Source organism: Gambusia affinis, linkage group LG01 (genome assembly GCF_019740435.1).
Source record: "Gambusia affinis linkage group LG01, SWU_Gaff_1.0, whole genome shotgun sequence".
NCBI classification, from domain to species: Eukaryota; Metazoa; Chordata; class Actinopteri; order Cyprinodontiformes; family Poeciliidae; genus Gambusia; species Gambusia affinis.
Genome location: NC_057868.1, coordinates 353,997 through 373,153, shown reverse-complemented (window position 1 = coordinate 373,153; position 19,157 = coordinate 353,997). Strand labels below are relative to the sequence as shown.

The 19,157-nt window shown below is 42.2% G+C and overlaps 1 protein-coding gene across 1 annotated transcript in view; it reads right to left on the bottom strand.

Annotated features, from left to right (window-relative positions):
• The window catches only part of agrn (agrin), a 421,905-nt gene that overhangs the window by 267,796 nt on the left and 134,952 nt on the right, over positions 1-19,157 (bottom strand). The window contains exon 3 of the mRNA XM_044128298.1: positions 2,304-2,342. Coding sequence (XP_043984233.1) covers positions 2,304-2,342 — 39 coding nt within the window. The remainder of the gene's footprint in view (positions 1-2,303; positions 2,343-19,157) is intronic.

Sequence of the window (19,157 nt, the reverse complement as noted above, 5' to 3'; positions counted from 1 at the left end):
GCCTATATTGAATCCTGATTGGCCTTTGTTCAGTCACTCACCTCCAGCTGAAATTGGATGAAATGAAAGGCCTTCCCCCTGGGAGCCATCTTCAGTGACTTTCCTCTCCCACTGAAGACTGAGACAGAAAAGTAAATCTATTTCTGTTCAATTACGACTATTTTTGGCCACAATCAACAACCCATCTGAAGCTTGACATTAACCTATAATAGATGGCTATCGCAGCTGTACTCCTGCTCCTTGTCCTTGGCCGGCAGGGAAAGTACTGTCCATGTTTTTCTAAATCCGGACATTTAACAGCTTGAGGCAAAAGCCTCATTTATCAAGCATTTCTCTCAGCCAAGACCCATTCCCCCAAGTCCAATATTAATCCCCCAAGCTGCAAATTCTATGAGCTTTCCAGCTTTGGCTAAACACGCAACAACTGTCTTATTATCAGGAGACGACAGGCAATAATGACTGTGGCCTGATCTAAGCAACTGCTCCTCTGAGCTTTCAAAGAAAGCAGCTAATTAAAGGTTGCTTTATGACTTTTGTCACTTTTTGGACTAGTGATTATGGGCCATTCATTGGGGAAGATTTGACAGCTATTTGTGTGTGGCACACACCATACACATCAAAATGCTTTTTGCTTTATGTTGTGCCAAACCTGCACATTTCTCCTCAGCAAGCCTCCAGATGCCTCCTCTGTGTTTGCAGAAGGAAATTCTTCAACTTTCTGCACACTCTCCTCGTGCTAATAAGGACATCTCATCAACGGCATTTCAGAGACAAACTAGGCTGTTTTTATAAATGCCGGCTCCTTGGTATTTTGTCTGTGATTTCCTGTAATTAAGTACTGTGGAGTGGAGAGTCCTTGGCTCTAAGGACAAGTTCACTGGAAGCAGCTCTGTGCTCTTTGAAGCCAATTTGAATAATGGCTCAGCTGCATTAGCACTCTGCTTGTCTCAAGCATCTCCCCAATAACCCTCGACTCCTTCAGAAACTATACATTAAAAAAAAGAGGGAACGTGGCCCACTGCCATATTTGGGCCATCTCTAATTGTCTAACTAATCTCCTCAGTGTTAAGTGACCCAGAGAAACCGGGTCCCAGAGGGCAGGCTTACCCTGCTGATTGGAGACTTTGCTTTTTGTTTTCCTTGGCATATTAAACCAACGTAGGCTGCTGGTGCAAAGCCTACAGAACTATTGGAAATGTAATTAAGTGCCAGGAGCGGCTTTTAAACGGTTGACTAGTGCAGAAACAAACTGTGCCCTTGAGGCAGAAAAAACTTTAATACATGGGAAATGAGTGGCTCAATCAATAGGCAGGACCTAATTTCTTTTGTAGAGGAAAATTCAATGCAAGGCGGGAGCAGGACGCTCCATTGTGCTGAGTGCCAGCTTTCAGCAGGATAGTCAGAAACAGACCAACAGAGACCTCTCTGCCAGATCCAATCATTCATCAAGATAACTGCATCAGTCTTAAAAACCACAAAACAAATGAAAGCTTCAGACAGAGCTGGAGTTGAACCTTGAAGCTTTGGGATGGGGAGGAATGTGAGAAGTATTCAACATGCTCATAACAACTCATTTCCCTTCTATGGTTAACAGATAATGATCTCCCAACACTTTCAAATCTGATTATTTTAAGTGACATGTTTCACCAGCTGCTTTTAGTTTTGGTGTCTCCTCTGGTCGACTGTATAATTATTAGAAACAGATTCAGAGAGTTCACTCTGCAATCTTTTGTCCATCAGAGTCCATCTACAAAAGAAAAAACCAGCCCAACTATAAAAAACTGTCTCACTGCGTTACTGCTGATAAATATTCACCATAGCAGCTTGAAAACCAGCTGTTTTCCTCCAATTAAAGTTGTCAGACTTACAGTTTTTTAGAAATAGGCTGTTGCTTTTTGTTAAATTGGCGGTTCGTGTTTCTGGCCAAGAACAAAACTGAAACAATAAAGATATATCCGTCGCCTGGAAAGAGAACACGTGGATAACAAGCCGAGATGAAAGTGATGCTTCCTGGTTGTATTTTCTCCAGGTGCATGAAGTAATGTTGGAATGTTCACAGAGACAGGAAGGTGCATTATCTGACTATAGACATGGAGCTCCATCCCAACCAGAGGAAGAGAGGAGATCAAATCAAGTCATCAAAGGGGCCAGAGCAGAAATGATCCAGCGCCTGCCGTACCAACGGCACAGAAACAAAATGCAGTGCGACTAAATCTGGTAGGGAGGTGGCCGCCCTCTTCAGAGGTCTGCTGCCTGATGCGTCGCTCTGCAGAACCCCAACGGAGACAGAACAGAAGACTTACCATCAGGAGGCTGGGCCGGAGTGAAGTGAGACGGTTTGTCTGAAAGACACAAACAGACAGAAACAGTTTAGTTTGGGAAAATCTGGAGATTCCTCGGGGTTAAAGACAAGTAACCGAGTTGCTTCAAAAGTAAAAATAAAGATTAAGAAAAGAAAGAAAGAAAGCAAACAGATTCTCTTTGTGTGCTTTTCTATCTAAGCCTGCTGGAACAGTGTGGCTGCGCCCTGCAGGGATCAGGCTGAGCTAATCGGACAGGAGTGTGTTTCAGCGATATCAGCATCATCACCGTGTCGCGACAGTCGCTTCTCCTAATCATCCCCAAACATACGCCACGACTCCGCATAGTGCAAGAGTACAAGTATTGTACTCTTAACAAAGGGATTTGTTTTTGATGTTCTTGTCTGGTTGAAAAGTTCAAGATAAGACAGCAAATGTTCACAACAATGAAGGAGCAGGGAACAGACACTCAGCTCCAACCCACCTGCAGACACATGTGGAGTAAATCTGAAACTTTCCGCCAGTAATACATCACATGACATCATGCTGCTCCGCCAAGACAATGACATACGGCGGCGCAGTGTGTGGGAGTCAGAACATCAGAGCTGGAGTGTCAAATGGCTGGGAAAGCCTGCTGTAACCCAAGACCTTCACAGGTTCCACACCTCGGCCGCTTAATGTGAGGCGGCCTCTTATTATTTTACACGGCAGGGTGTGCGAATAAATCAGAAAACATCAACTTTTTTATTGCTGCTACACTAAATGATTATTTTTTAATTATAAGGTCCAAAGTATGGGAATAAGCTATTTTCCAACCCCAAGGAAATGTTATATACAATCCAAATAAGTAAAGTGTGTAATTTCTGATATTAGGCAGCCGATGTTCTCATTTGAGAGGCAGTAAGGAGGAACGGTTTGTTCGCTAGATAATGGTACATTCAAATTACAGCGGATTAAGCACTGTGGATAGAATAACTGATTAAAAAAAAATCATCATTTTAGCTGCAAATAGGAAACATCAAGTGTGATAATTATGTGTGCATGTTGTATAGATATAAAATATGACAAAAACATTATCAGAGAGAACTGTGGGAAGTTATTTTGCTCCAGGAATGAATTGATGTGAGGATGTAAACACATTCAACTCATCACTCAACACATAATACTGAATTCACCCAAAGTTTTTTTGGACAAACTGAGTCATGCTTTGTTTTTGTGGCTTTTATTCGACAGGTCTTTACACAGACCGAGAGAAATGGAAGATAAACTAATTGGGCTCAGAGTCAAACCTGGACCGCTTGTAGCAGCCCAAACTCTACGCTTCTGGAATCACTCCACCAGTCTCTTTTTGCTATTTTTATCTGAATCTAAGGAGCTTCTAATACTTGAATATGTTCAGAATGTAATATCTTATTCATTTTGGATTAGTTTGAACATTTACAATTTTTTTTCAAAAGTTACCCATTTACTCTAGCCTGGCCATTCCATTCTCAGTCTGAGCTTTCTTCGTTGATTTGGTTCGTCTCCAGTCCATTTTTGACTGAGCCAATCAGTGAACAGGAGGAGTGCTGAAGGATGCCGTTGATCTTCTGCTCAGTTTTAGATTGTACTCTGCCTGTAGTTTTTGCAAGGGAAGCAGAGGAAGTGAAGGAAGCCGCTCAGTTGGTGATGAATATTTAACCAGTCGCCTTGTTCAGATCAGCTCTTCTCTCTTCACATTGGAGGATAATTGTTTACAGTGCAAACAATTTCTGGTAAGTTTCATAGCATCCAAGTGCCTCACTCCATACGGTACGGACAAATGTTAGTGATTGGGTAAAAGTAAAAACCACAGGAAGTAATTGGCCAGTCCAAGGCACAACCTTTACTAGATAACTTTCTCATAACAATTGGACAAAAACTGAAAAACTACTTCTTTTCTTTCTTTAAAATAAGAGCTTCAAACATAAATAAGATTGTCAGGCTTAAAGCACACAGGGATTATAATAATAGCTTACAATTAGCCATGATAGATAAGTCCCAGTCTGCTCACTTTACCCTCATCTGCAAAGGCACAATCAAGTACATTTTTCATCTGTGTTCTTCCATTAAGGTCTTCTAGAATCTTCTTTGACATTACAATGACAATGACATTGCGCTGAAGACACAGCAGATAAACAAGGGAGCACATAAAGGCAGATTTGCTGTTCACCTCATTTGGATTATTTATCCCTCAGGGACGAAAAGAAACAACATTAATAAAGAGGTAGGAAAATCACATTAGTATTTCTTTTCAGCCATTTTTTTCTTCTCTCTTTGAGTAGCTGGTGTACCACCCTGTTGTTCCTCCCTTAGTCTGTAGTGAACAATGCATCTCATAGTAAAACAAAGTGGATAAACAGCCAAAATCAGTACGGACATGGAGAGGAATTTAGTTCTCTGAATAAAGTCACATGCTGACTGCAATCCAGTTGCTCTTTACATGACCAACTTCGGGCTGCTGAAGAAATATTGTGGAGTTTTTATATCATGATATCTTGTGGCCTCATGAATTGATGTACAAGAATATATCTATCCTGCTTACGCTCCCTAAAATGGCAGACATTTTCAACAAATGGATGCACTTCCATGGAGATTCCTGCAGAAAGCATCACAATACAGTTTAAAGCGTAGCGGGAGACCGTAGCGCTAAGTTTGACCCAGCTGAACCACCATCTGCACCCTGGCAGTCCATCCGGCCGTGTGAGTCACTGAGCAAAGCCCCAGTGAGCCGAACAAACACACCAAAACACATGTGCAACAAAGGTTGAGCAACCACCCAGACGCCTCTTTTATGTTCTGCAAACTGTGTGAGGGAAAATGAGGAAGATGCTACACATCACTTCAACTGCCTCGCTGTGGAATTCTTTATTTTTCATTTTTTTCTAGAGAGGGTGGAGGAGTGGTCCACCAGCACACACCCCAACCTCCTTCACACTCAGAGCTGAAACCTTCCTAGGACGTCTGTGCTCCCTTTCCCCAGGGCAAGACACAGCTCAGTTTTAAATTTGGGTTTGCTTAAAATTGCTTGTCAACAGTTGGGGCTTCAGGATGGAAGTGTGTTTGTGTGTGACAGAAAAAGGGGGCGAGGAAAGAAAAGAAAATGAAGATCGGGGAGCAGAGAGGCAAGGTTGGTGCTAGAGGTGAATAATGAATTGTCTGCTGAAGCTGTTTTGCAGTCAATCATGATGGTAACTGATTTTCATCTAGTGGGGGAAGATTCAGGACTGCATCAAAAACATTGGGAAGAAGAAAAGCAGCATGAGTGGATGTACAAGAGGAAGGGTGAGGAGCTGCACTTTCCTCTGGCTCTTTCTAAGCACGTCTAAATATGCACACAAAAACAGAGACAGTGCCCACTCGTCATATGAGGCAAATCTGAAAGGAGAAGTGAGTCGAGATGCCAGGCGAAGCTAAACGATTTCTTCACATTTCCATAACGAAAGGACAAGATAAGGTCTTTCCATAAACATATCAGCCACTTGCATCTCCCTTTACACCTGGCAGGCCTGCGTAAGTTCCCGGGCCTGTGTGAATGTCACAACACTGCCATCATTCACCTGATATCTCCAGCGAATCAATAAGTGTCTGGCCGTGACATTTACCCACGTGCACAAAGAGTTGTGTGTGCGCATTTATCTTTTTTGCATGTGTGCCACCTTTGTTTTGCTGCGGCTGATGTATGGCTGGGCAGAATGATGAAGTGAGAGTGTGTCTGACGGGCAGGAGAAATTTAAGAGGGGGAAACAAACAAACTGTCTATGTATGCATGAACATACCTCATCCCATATGGTGACAACAAAATCTGTAAATCTCAGTACAGCACCTGTCCTACTAAACACACACACACATATCTCCAACATACAGAGAACGGGCTCTACAGCATAATAGAGCTCTTTTGGGCTCGTCATTTGTCCAGTTTTTCAGCTCACTAACATATTAGAGGTGAAGATGAGCTCCCTCTAACTGAGTGTATTAAATCTAATTATGTCTGTTTGGCTTGGATTGATAAAGAAACAGGGAACTTATAAAGGACTCATCCTCACTCAAGGTACATGCAAAAAGTCAGAACTACGGATTCACCGACATATTGCCTGATATTTCAAATAAACGGGACAAATCTTTAAGGAGTTGTTCATATTGAGCAACAGGCTGCTTACTGATGCAGAGGACAGTAAAGATTTGAAGAATATATACATTTGTTTCTATTGCATCCTTTCTGTATCATAATATTTTAATGAAGCGTCAGAGAAAGATTATATTGCCTCTCCCGACAAATAATTAAGGACTAATGACAAGAACGTATGAAAGAAACAATGTAAAATAAAGTTCAATCAAAATGACCTAAAACCCGTATCAGCAGGTCAAAACTGGGTTGTTGGACTCAAATCTTCTGATCCCTGCTGCTTCATTAATCTATATAAGTTTGTTCCTTTTCTGTTTCAAGTAAAGAATTTACATTTCTTTAGGAGGTTTTCCTTATATCTGTGTAAAGAGTATCACACCATTCTCATTCAAGCATATTATCTTGTGAGAACCCAAAGCTTTCATGCCAACTGAAAGAGAATAGAAACAAAAAACCCAGCGCCATATCACTAAAGAAATGTAACTCAAACAGCATTTCGGCCCACATTAAGCACCATTTCTAACTTTATCACAGCGGTACTTAGTGATCAAATTTAGTTACCTAATGTAATCTGCTGGTGATTAGGAGGTGCAAGTCTTGCATAAGTAATAGCCCCACTTGGGAGAGTTAAGGAGATTTCACCTTTTGCACAGTTTGAACTTGCTGTACTGAAACGGTGTGTAAAAGAGATGTGGATTGAATTATTCCACCAAAAAGGTAGTTTTTGCATTTATTATATTTTAACAAACTGATTAATTTGTTTGTTAAAATTAAGTCAAGTACAAACTGCTGATTTGTACTTGACCCAAATATAAATCAATACTTTTTGCTCAGTAAAAAGCTGTTAGAAGTGACTTGTACACAGGACCTGTGATTGTGAATATGTGATTCCAGTATTCAGGCTGTAACTATAAATGAACAAAATTATCTTCACATTCAGAACCATTTGACAGAATACTTTCCAAAAACACTTCCACTGGCAGCTAATGAGCTACTGCTTTCTTATTATACATCAGAAACATTTGTTTGTAGTGAGAGGACAGAAGAAAATACTGGACTTTTCCTAACCAAAAAAATAACTTTTACTGAGCCACCAAAGGCTTTTAATCTGCATGAAATACTCCACAGTTCAAAGTAAATGCCAGGGCTTTAGAGCAGAGATACAGAGCAGTCTGTGAAGCCAGAGTCAAGGAAAGGGGGGCTTTGACTTTTAGTGATCTGATGTCCCTATTTCAAGGGCAGATAAGGCATTGAGATGTTTGGTATGCAAGGTTTTGTTCGGGGACTTGCCTCAACAAGGACATTCAATATACGAACAATGGCACATAAACCATGAGAAAACACAACATTTCTGATTGTAATGGATTATGTTTCCAGATAGAGAAACTGTTGTAGTGACTTAAAACTCAGAGGAAAACATCACAAAAACAGAGTCAAAAGATGCTTGAGGTGAGCAAACGTACAGTTATTGAGGAACAGCAGAACGGCGAAGCCCAGCGTGGATGTGGCCAGCAGGATTAAGCAGATGTTGCAGGGGATCATGAAGTAGCGCACCACCAGCGAGACTTTGTGCTGGTACCTGCGCTCCCGCTCCGGTGCCGGTGAAGGATAGTGGCAGCCGCTCATGCTCCACTCCAGCGACCCCCTCCCCTCCAGGGCTGGAGAGACAACGGGCCGAGGAGAGCGCCGGGGGGCGCCCAGGGACCCGTTGGAAAAAATTATGGCGGTGGGGTGAGGGTGGAAGATGACAAAAACAAAACTCAAAAAACCCCAAAAGACAAACAAACAAAAAAAAGATGAATAATGGATGCAGTCTCAGCTGCGGTTCCAACCGTGCACTGTCACAGGGACCCGGTGACTGTTTCTATCGGAGAATCGCAGCGGAAAGCTTTCAGCGGTTTGCGGGCGGCACATTTTTCACAGATAATAACATCCATTTGGGGCTAAAGGACAGACAGTGTGAGCGGGGACTTGTACAGCACCCCACCTGTCCGAATGACCTCCATTCCCTCTATCCCCGATGGCAAACACCCAAACTAATGGGAATTTAATGTGCAACTATCCGTATAAACTTACAGCACAGACGTGTGTAGATTTAAGTAGGTGGTGATAATGTGCTTTGCAATTTGTGTTACAGAGCTGTTGGCATGGATCTATAAGCTAGAAATGTGTGTGTTAGGTATGTGGGTGTTTGGGATTGCCAGATATCCACATGGAAACTTTCCACAGCAGGTCGATGGTAAATCCACAAAAAGAATCTGGTCCTTTCCTCTCTGTGACCCTGACTCGTAATTAGTTGATTGTGAAAGAGGTCAGGGGCTCCTCCAACATCCCTCTCTTCAAAAGACTTCCAGACCAAAACAAGATCCTTCACATGGGTCAAAAGGTATTTCTCAAAACCGAGGTGGCTTTCCAAGTTCCCTGTGGATGTGGTTCGATGCTCCTTTTTTTAGCTTACAAACAACTCTTTGCGTACGACGGACTGGCTTCTTTGGTGGATGGTCAAGCACAAAAATCCCTCCAATGCTGACATCCTAACTGGAACAGGTTTATATCTGCGGAGGTGGTTGGCTGGGAAGCGTCTGACTGTTTTACTAGGAACACTATGCTCCCAGGAACAAGGAGAAGACTTGTTTTTCCAACCCGTCGGTCACTGCTTCATGGTTCAGTGCCCTTTTATTTCAAGCAGGTCTTACGAAGGGGTAAGCCACTGCCCCCTTCCCTTGCAGCCCTGCTGGGCCCACTGGGGCCAAAAGCAGTTCAAAGAAATTGTCACAGAGGGGGGAAAAGTTAGACAGGTGAGCAGTCTCACTCAGCCAGACGGTCCACAGCTGTCACTGCTTCTGATGTGCAACAAAATAAAGAAACTGAAGAAACTCAGTGACTGATGTAGTCTGGCAGACTGAAAATTGGTCAAGAAGATCTTGAATTCTCCGTTTGTTCTGGTAAGGTCAGGAAAGAAACGCTCATCCTCAGATATCCAACATTTACTCCCTCATGCAGTCCATTGTATACTCCAGTTCATTCATGAGGTGCATCCACTATTCACTGGTCGTAAAAATGACAAAGTAGGCAGCAGGTTCCCAGAGCGCTGTCAAATCCCCAAGGTAGCAGGTAGCGGTCCTGATGTCAACACGCTCGGTCGGCCAGCCGGAGCAGCGGGGAGTGAATGAATAAGAGAAGTAAGCAGACAGAAGAGACAGGCTGCAAGTGAGCGAAAAGGAAGGAGGAGTGCTGGAAGAAGGAAAAGATGATCCTGACACTTTGGTCCGCCTTTTTTTTTCTTCTTTTCTTTATGGGGAAAACAGCAGTGGCATATCGCTGGGCTTCCCAAACACTCGCCTCCGGAGCAGAGCGCTGGCTTCTCAGCCTCCAGCCAACGAAATGGATGAGCGCATAATGAGAGAGCGAGAGAGACGGCGCATGAGAGGGAGAGAGAGGGATGGGGAGTGTATGAGGGGCTGTCTTTAACAAAGGCAGAGGGAGGGGAGGTGTGGGGAGTCAGACTTGAGTGAGGGAATAAGAAAAAACAAGCGAGGATAAAGGATTCTGGGAGAAGTATATGCAAGTCTCGTCAAAGAGAGGAGGGTCTGGGCAAACCGGCAACACGGCAGCAACAAAGCAGAAGACGGCCAAAGACTTGGGAGATGTCAACCAACTCCTCTGTTAGTTTGGAGTCTCATCAGAAGAGAGCCTCGTCCAAGCAAGCTGCAGAATTTCCACAAAGCCTGAATGAGGCAAACTGAGAAAAATGAAGGGTCTGCCAAGATGAGAGGGCTAAATACATTAAGTCAGTCCAGGGATTCCACCAGAAAACTTGCTAAGCCCGGCGGTCAGGGTGCCGAAGAAGTCCACTGTGTTTTTGTATTAAAAGATGCTCAGTAAACAGGAAATGCAAACATATTACTGTGTAATTATATGTTATGGGAAAACATTGCCAGTGAAATAATATTTAAACCCACAAACAGTCTTAAAAACAACAAATCAAAATATGCACTTAAAATGAATATCAATTATTTGCACTTCTGTTTAATCCAAATTAAGTCAGCGGCTCCATAAGGCCCCCAGGACTTCAGGGGCCCATAAATGCTGATATTTTAACACAGACCACAGATATATAAATGTAACATTTGTTTATTCAGATGATCAATGCTGCTGAATTTGATTTAATGGTTTCAGTATAAATAAATTAAAAGATTCTAAATTGTTTAACATTTATATTTTATGCAAGTTTTAAAGGAGCTGGCAAGTTTACTTTGTAAAACTTCAAACAACAATATTCATAGTTAAATTGTTTTGTTACCATGGTAACAATCTGACGCTATTTGTTTAATCTTTGAGTATGAGCTGTTTGTTCACAAATACAAATTAGTAAACTGCATTTATAACTTATTGCTTTTTAGGTTGGCCAATTAAACTACTCCCTTCTCCCAGATTTCTCTAAATCTAACACAGAAGCTGTTAGAGGTGCTGATGTTTTTAGCAACAAGAGGGGCCCCTAAGTCAAGTTCTGCTCAAGGCCTCATACAGCCTTGGACCGGCCCTGCTTGATGAGTTAAATCTGCTGCATTGCGCAGAGATGTGGAACAAACTGGAGATTTAATTTAATGCTGCTAACTAATGAAGCTTTAGTAGCTCTTCCATTCTGTGTCTGTTGACTTAAGGGCCACAGAAACTGTTATGATCGCTGGAGTTTTAAGGGACAAATTTCTCAGGTCTCCACTCGGCCGTGTGTATTAACTCAGTTGTTTGTGACCCCCTTAGACAAAACAAAACCATCCAAACAAAAAAAACGGAGAAACTCTGCATCTATCTCACACTTGCAAACCAATATTCTACAAATTAACCTTTGGAGGTCTTTTCAGCCTTCGCTCAGTGAATAGATTCTTCTTTCCCACGTAAATTAACATTAAAGCCATTAATCTGTCAGTGATCAGAGTTGATTGAAGAGTTGTCTAATGATCGGTTCTGGTTGTTGTTCAATTAAACGCAGCTATTCTGTGACTTAGCATTGGTCAAACTGGAAAATGAAATGGTGCCATCTACCAACAGCCATTTTATACCAACCAGTGGTCAACTCGTATACTACTGTGTTGTACACCTTTTCAACAAAAAGTTCAAGTTATTTTAAAATTCAAGTTATTTTCCACATTTTGTTCAAAGTCTACTGTAACGAAACTTGGAATAATTTGTCATTTGATCAGAACCAAAACAAATAAAAATCATAATACATTTTCAATTAATAGCATATAAACTAATAAAATAATGTCATATTTTTTTATGATTGCTCATGAAAATGCTGAAATAAAGCATAAACTGGTCCCATATGGCTTAAGGAAGAGGTTTATTTACAGGTTCTTTGTGAAAGATGGAGGCATAAAAGGAACAACCTCCTAATTTTATTTATTTCCTGTTGGATTCAAAACTATTACCCTGACTAAAAATAATTTGAATTTGCGGGTCAGAACAGCAAAACAAGCCAAAGAAATTCTCCAACAAAAGCATCTTTAATGATATGACCAACATTTAGAAGATCTGTCTGCTTTTTTAGAACTGCCAGTCAGAAAATATGTTTTGAGAAGATGTAAACTTTCCAGAAGCATTATATTTTATTGTTTACATCATAGCATAACACGACCCCGCTAGTTTAAAGAAACTCCACAACAGCAAGCACAGATGCAAGGCATCAATTATTTATGTGTTTTCTTTCCAACTCTTTCTGTTTCAGCCCCCTCCTTCCTCCACCAATGGCTCACACACTTTAAACACACATCCACACAGCAGCGCTAACCTGAACACAATCAGCATCTCAAGGAAGATCCGCAGCTCTTACCGTCAGGGGCTCTCTGTCTACCTGCAGCCCACATGGAGGCATCACAGTAACAGGCAGGCCGTCGTGTTTCACACTCATTTATCTCTTTGACAGCGAGTTTGTTCCCAGGCCCATGCTGAGCTTGATGGCGCAGGGGGTTAGCCTGCCCCTAGGGGTCGAAAGTTCAACACCCCTCCATCCAATCAGAGGAGTATCTCAGCTCTCTTCCAACACAATACCAGCAGACAGTCATCAGCTCTCATGTTGCAAAACAACCTGATTGATGAGTGAGAAACAAAAAAGAACCATCTGCTCTTTTGGAAGCTTTTTTTTGTCTCTCTGTGTTTTAAATAGTCAACAAATGCATGAAGCAATTACAACACAGAACGGAGGAAAAAGCAACATCAATCATGTTAAATTAGAAACAACGTGCAACTTCTCCCAGCAGAGGGCAGCGAGGAGACACTCGCCTCTCCCTGCTGCCACGACCCAAATAAAATCTTCCATTGACATCAAAGCTCAGCTGCTTTGATCCATTTTTAATGCCACAAGTATACCAGAAGGTTAACATCTCTCTCCGAACGCTTTGAAATTGCAATTTCCATTAAGGGAGCCAAAGGAGCTGCTTTCTTGTTTAATGGTCTGGCAAGAGAGATATCTGTGTGCCGGAGCACGTGTGTGTGCGTGTGTGTGAAATTTGTCCTGTTCAATAAATGATTGGCAGTTATGCTTCAATCAACGGTTGTTGTGTGTGTGTGCATTCGTGGGTGTGTGTGTGTGAAGCTGGCCAGCATTCTTCACAGAAAACAGTAGCTGCCCTTGCAGAATGACAGGATTTTCCCATAACAGTCTAAATAATTATAAGTTGAAGATAAATGAAAAAAGAAAATGTTCTCATTGAGATTTACTTCACAGCATCAAAAGGGAGGAAATTTAACTTTTCCTTTGTATTTTCCACACAGAGAATTAGGAGTTACAAGCCGTATTGTTTGTTTTTTAATCCAGGATCTATATCGCTCCCTAAAATAAAAACATGTTCCAAATCTTCCTTTTTGTTATACCAGGTGAATTTTTCTCTGAATCCTGTGGTCACATAAAATCTCAGAGCTACTCCTTCTGCCGGCACCAATCAACAGCCTGAATAGCAAATTTACATTAACACCTTTCAGAACTACCATGCTGATTCACAGGAAGTAGCTTGCAAAAAAATTGCAAAGGTGAGTACGCAGTTGCTGGATGAATGTCTAAAAAAAATAAAAAGCATTATGTAGTCTGGAAGAAATTTCATAACAGAAAATGTTACTGAAGCTATTTTGAAAGAGCAAAATGTTCCACTTTTTTCTGCAGTTCCTCCTGAACGTATCGCTAGCCCTTCAACAGGAACATTCATTTTAGTTTATTGTGACTTTATGTGATAGATTGGCAACAGCAATGCAGAAATATCAAGGGGAAGGAAAATTATACATGTTTTTTTGTTTTTTTTTATCTCGACAGTGCGATGTGCTCTGGAGGAGCAGAAAAGGAGAAAGTCTGCTAATATGAAAACTAATATGAAAACTATTAATTCAATTCAGCTATATTTAATTAATTCAAATGTGATATTAAATACTATTGGAGCTTTTATTACTCAAGGCTTTTCAAAGAGTTGCGATACAGATGATGATAGCTGTGAGTAGCAGCTCTAAAGAAGCTTCTGATGAAGCTTCTTTAGAAGCAGTGACCACTGTTATTTTACAGCGGTCTAATAAGATGATGTCAGGTTGTTCATAAAGTTCTTCACTTTAAAAAGAATCATCTCTAAAGTTTCCACAGTCGTCCCAGAACAGAACCAGCCTTCTTCAACAGCCTAAGGCTTTTTAAAGGGACAGTATCATGTGCTTCGCAGACACAAGCAACTAACTACGTTAACTTAAAAATGCTTTATGAAAAATTGTGACTTAAAAGAAATTTGATTTTGTAATTTAACACCTTGAAATTGGGTGTCCGTTTCTTTAAAAACGCCTGTTAATTTTGAATATCCACATCCAGGAAGTCATCCCAACATGGCTCTTCTCTTAACCCTTTAACAATGTTTTCACCAGCGTCGCTCTGAGCCGTATCTCCTGTGTTGAGCTCAGCAGTTCCACCAGGTGTTTTTCAATTGCTGTTGAAGTCTGAAGGAGCTGAGTGGGATGGCATATTAGAACTACTGTATAAATCTAAATCAGATCAAATATGTTTATTCTGGGGCGTCCTGTGGTGGTACAGGGGGTTACCACGCCCCACGTTTGGAGGCCTTAGTCCTTGATGCGGACATCGCGGGTTCGACTCCCGGTCCCGACGACCTTTGCTGCAAGTCTTCCCCCCTCTCCTCACCCGCTTTCCTGTCTGCCTACTCTCACAAAAATACGAGCCACTAGCACCGCAAAAACTCTGAGAAATAAAATGGGAAAAAAAAAAAATATATATATATATTTGTTCTATTTTGCAAAAAAGAATGTCCAAAAATTCAAATGAATGATGTACTTCCTTAGTCGAACACAGGGAGGGGTCTCCAACCTCTGGCTCCAGGGCCACCAGCTGTTCGTCAGACCCTCCAATGTGACTCCAAAAGCTTTCATCAAAAATGATGAAGAATTTAGCAAAGTTTTAAATGTAAAGGTAATAAATAATAATTAGTAGTTTAATGAGAGGAGTTTTTTGCTGTGTGGGCGTGTGTGTGTGTGTGTGTGTGTGTGTGTAATTTTTTGTCTTCCATCCATCCATTTTCTTCCACTTTATCCGGGGCGAGCAGCTTCCCAAGGCATTCCCAGGCCAGCAAATCAAATCAAATCAAATTTTATTTGTATAGCACATTTCAGCAGCAAGGCATTTCAAAGTGCTTTACATCAAATCAAACACAAAAAACACAATGCAACATAGAATCAACAATCAAAACAGAACATCAAGTCAGGTTTCGTCAATAAATTTGCAATTGATTACATTTCAAATACAACTCTAAACAAGTGGGTTTTTAGTTGACATTTAAAGGAAGTCAGCGTTTCTGCTGTTGTACAGTTTTCTGGAAGTTTGTTCCCGATTTGTGGCGCATAGATGCTAAATGCCGCTTCTCCTCGTTTGGTTCTGGTTCTGGGGATGCAGAGCAGAACCAGAACCAGAACCTGAGAGGTTTGGAAGGTTGATACAACAGCAGCAGATCTTTAATGTATTGTGGTGCTAAACCATTCAGTGATTTATAAACTAGCAACAGTATTTTAACGTCTATTCTTTGAGCTACCGGGTGTCAGTGGAGGGACTTTAAAACTGGTGTTATGTGCTCTATCTTCCTGGTTTTAGTGAGAGACATAGTCCCTCCAGCGTGTCCTGGGTCTACCCCGGGTCCTCCTCCCGGTGGGACGTGCCCGGAACACCTCACCTCAACCGGCCCCTCTCGATGTGAAGGAGCAGCAGCTCTACTCTGAGTCCCTCCCGGATGACTGAGCTTCTCTCTCTAAGGGAGAGCCCAGACACCCTACAGAGAAAACCCATTTTGGCCGCTTGGATCTGCGATCTTGTCCTTTCAGTCATGACCCAAAGCTTATGACCACAGATGATTGTGGGAACATAGATCGACCGGTAAATCGAGAGCTTCGCTTTTTGGCTCCGTTCTCTCTTCCCCATGATAGACAGGTACAGCACCCGCTCGAAGGCAGACGCTGCGCCAATTCGCCTGTCGATCTTCCACTTCCTTCTTCCCTCATTCGTGAACAAGATCCCGAGATACTTGAACTCCTCCACTTGGGGCAGGACACCCCCCCTACCTTTTCCGACTCAAGATCATGGCCTCGGATTTGGAGACACTGATCCTCATCCCGGCTGCTTCACACTCGGCTGTGAATCGCTCCAGCAAGAGCTGCAGATCCCGACCTGATGAAGCCAAAAGGACCACATCATCACCTCAAAAAGCTCCGTGGTTAAGGCCACCAAAACGGATCCCCTCAACACCCTGGCTGCGCCTAGAAATTCTGTCCATAAAAGTAATGAACAGAATCTGTGACAAAAGGCAGCCCTGGAGCCCGACTTACTGCTGGCAATGTGGACCAGACTCTGACACCGGTCATACAGGGACCTGACAGCGCGCATCAAGGAGCCTGGTACCCCATACTCCTGGAGAACCCCCCACAGGTCTCCTCGAGGGACACGGTCGAATGCCTTCTCCAAGTCCACAAAACACATGTAGACTGGTTGGACGAACTCCCAGAACCCTCCAGGACCCTGCTGAGGGTGTAGAGCTGGTCCAGTGTAACACAACCAGGACGAAAACCACACTGCTCTTCCTGTCCGATGGACCCTCCTCTTCAGGACGCCTGAATAGACCTTGCTAGGGTTAGGCAAGGTCTATTGCCAGGGTTAAAGTTGGTTAGACCTTGTCTCCCTGGCTTAAGAGTGTGACCCCCTTGTAATTGGAGCACATCCCCTGGCCCCCCCTTTTAAACAGGGGGACCACCACCCCAGTCTGCCAATCCTTGGGAACTGCCCCCAATGTCCATGCGATATTGCAGAGTTGTGTCAGCCAACACCACCCTACAACATCCAGAGCCTTAAGGAATCCAGGATGAATCTCATCCACCCCTGGGGCCCTGCCCCCGAGGAGCTTTTTAACCACCTCGGTGACCTCATCCCCAGAGATTGGAGAGCCCATCCCAGAGTCCCCAGGCTCAGCTTCCTCAAAGGAAGACACGTTGGTGGGATTGAGGAGGTCTTCAAAGTATTCTGCCCACCAGCCCACAATGTCCCAAGTCGAGGTCCACAGCACACCATCCCGCTATCAAAAATGTTGGTGCTCCACTGCTTTCCCTTCCTGAGACGCCAGATGGTGGACCAGAATCGCCTCGAAGCCGTACGGAACTTTTTGTCCATGACCTCTCCAAACTCCTCCCACGCCCGAGTTTTTGTCCCAGTAACCACCTGAGCCGCATGCCGCTTCACCCGCAGGTACCCATCATCTGCTTCTGGAGTCCCACAGGCCAAAAAGGCCCGATAGGACTCCTTCTTCAGCCTGACAGCTTCCCTCACTGAAGGTGTCCACCAACGGGTTCAAGAGTTGCCGCTGCTTTTTGTCTTAAGATTTCAAACTAGATGGTTTTATTGATGTTATGTTCTATAAAATCTGTATGTTTCAATAGAGAGTTATATCAATTCATGTCAAAGTTAATTAATTAAAACTTTAAAAAGTTTTTGGTCCAATTTAAATACTGAGGCAAATTTCCTAGAGTAGATGTAAATAAACCTTGGTACTGTTGTGAATCAGTTTGTAATTTTGAATAATGCATAGTAAAATCCTGCTCTGCTGTTAAATCCTCCACAGGATTGTATGAGAGGGTTCAAAACAGAAAGGAGATGTCAGTGAATGCACCGCCACCCATTAGAGTGGGATGCTGTCCATTTTTCAAAGTGAGCGCTATCAAAAGCGAGGCTGCTGCCATCAGTAATGCCATTAGAGATTATTCTTTCCCGCTGTCCATTGTAAACGAACATTTTAATGATGTTGATGAAAAGGATGAAGTCCGTGAAAATTTAAAACAGATTTGGTCATTGCCAGTCCGTTGGCCCACTCCACTGCTTGGATCCGCTCATTTCAAAGACAGTCAACTGTTCTGTCGTTTTGTGGTTTATGGCACAGAATATGTATAGATCATAACAAATCAGATTTAACAACATTTACTAGAGCATGCAGAGGCCAATATCAGCCATTTCCTGGATTTTTATGAGTCTGTTGCCCAACATAACATCACTTGGTCTAATTTCTTTTATGAACTGCGTATCCAACTGCTAAAGGACATCAGAAGGCCATGTCGAGTTCTTCATGCGCACCGAGCCATGCAACAGAGCAAAGCGGTAGGAAGCCAATGCTCTGCTACTCAGTGGGCCAAAGCGGCACGGCACTAACAGGTAGGCCAGATGTCTATCTGTGGTATTAACTCCAATCATCATAAGTCAGACTTCATTGTGCTTTCCAGCAGATTCCCAGACTTCCCACTCCTCAGGCTTACAAGCTGAGCAGCATTCCATCAGCAACATGGAGCCAGCATTCTACACAGCTGTGTGTGACTAAACGCATTAACCTTTGATCTCTGATAAACTCCCATAAAGAGGAAAACAACAGGCTGGCTGATGGAGAAGGGATGATATCAGGGAGCCTGGTTAGGGCTGAGAAATATGCATTTATAATTATGTCACAATCATTTTTCTCACTATTGTGATAACCATAAAAATGATGACTAAAAAAAACTATTTAATTGCATTTTAATTAGGTAACTGTATGTAACAGCATTCATAATGCCAGAAACGCAAACTCTGGAAAAAGATGACCATTTTTAACAACTGCACACAGTAACTCCATTTAATCATATTTTACTGATATTTATTGATACTCTCATGGGAAAAAAATGGGAAAAACAAACATTTCTGATCACACTGTCATTTCTGTTTCTTCTTTGGTATAATTAGTTGAAATTTATAACAATAAATCAAAATTTATTCTTACTGAAATTTCTAATAATTTATATTCATTTCAGTAAGGAACTGAAACTGAAATGTAACATGGACATTAAGCTGATTGGGCTGTGAAGGAAAATTTTTTAGACCACAAGAAAAACCATTGTGGACTTTATGAGCTTTGATTCATATAAAAGCAACAAAATGCAAAACAAGAGTATAATTTAAGATTAAGGAGTAACACAATTTAAGTTTCAAAATTAGTTAAATGTTTTCAGAATCAAAATCAACTTTAATCTGTGGGTATAAACAGGGAAATTATGCACAAACAGCAAATCACAATATTTAACAAAAACACTCAGTTATCATAAGGGCAGTATTACGTATTTTCCAGGCACAATCAAGTAACTATGTCACCTTATTATATAAAAGAGGAATATATCAA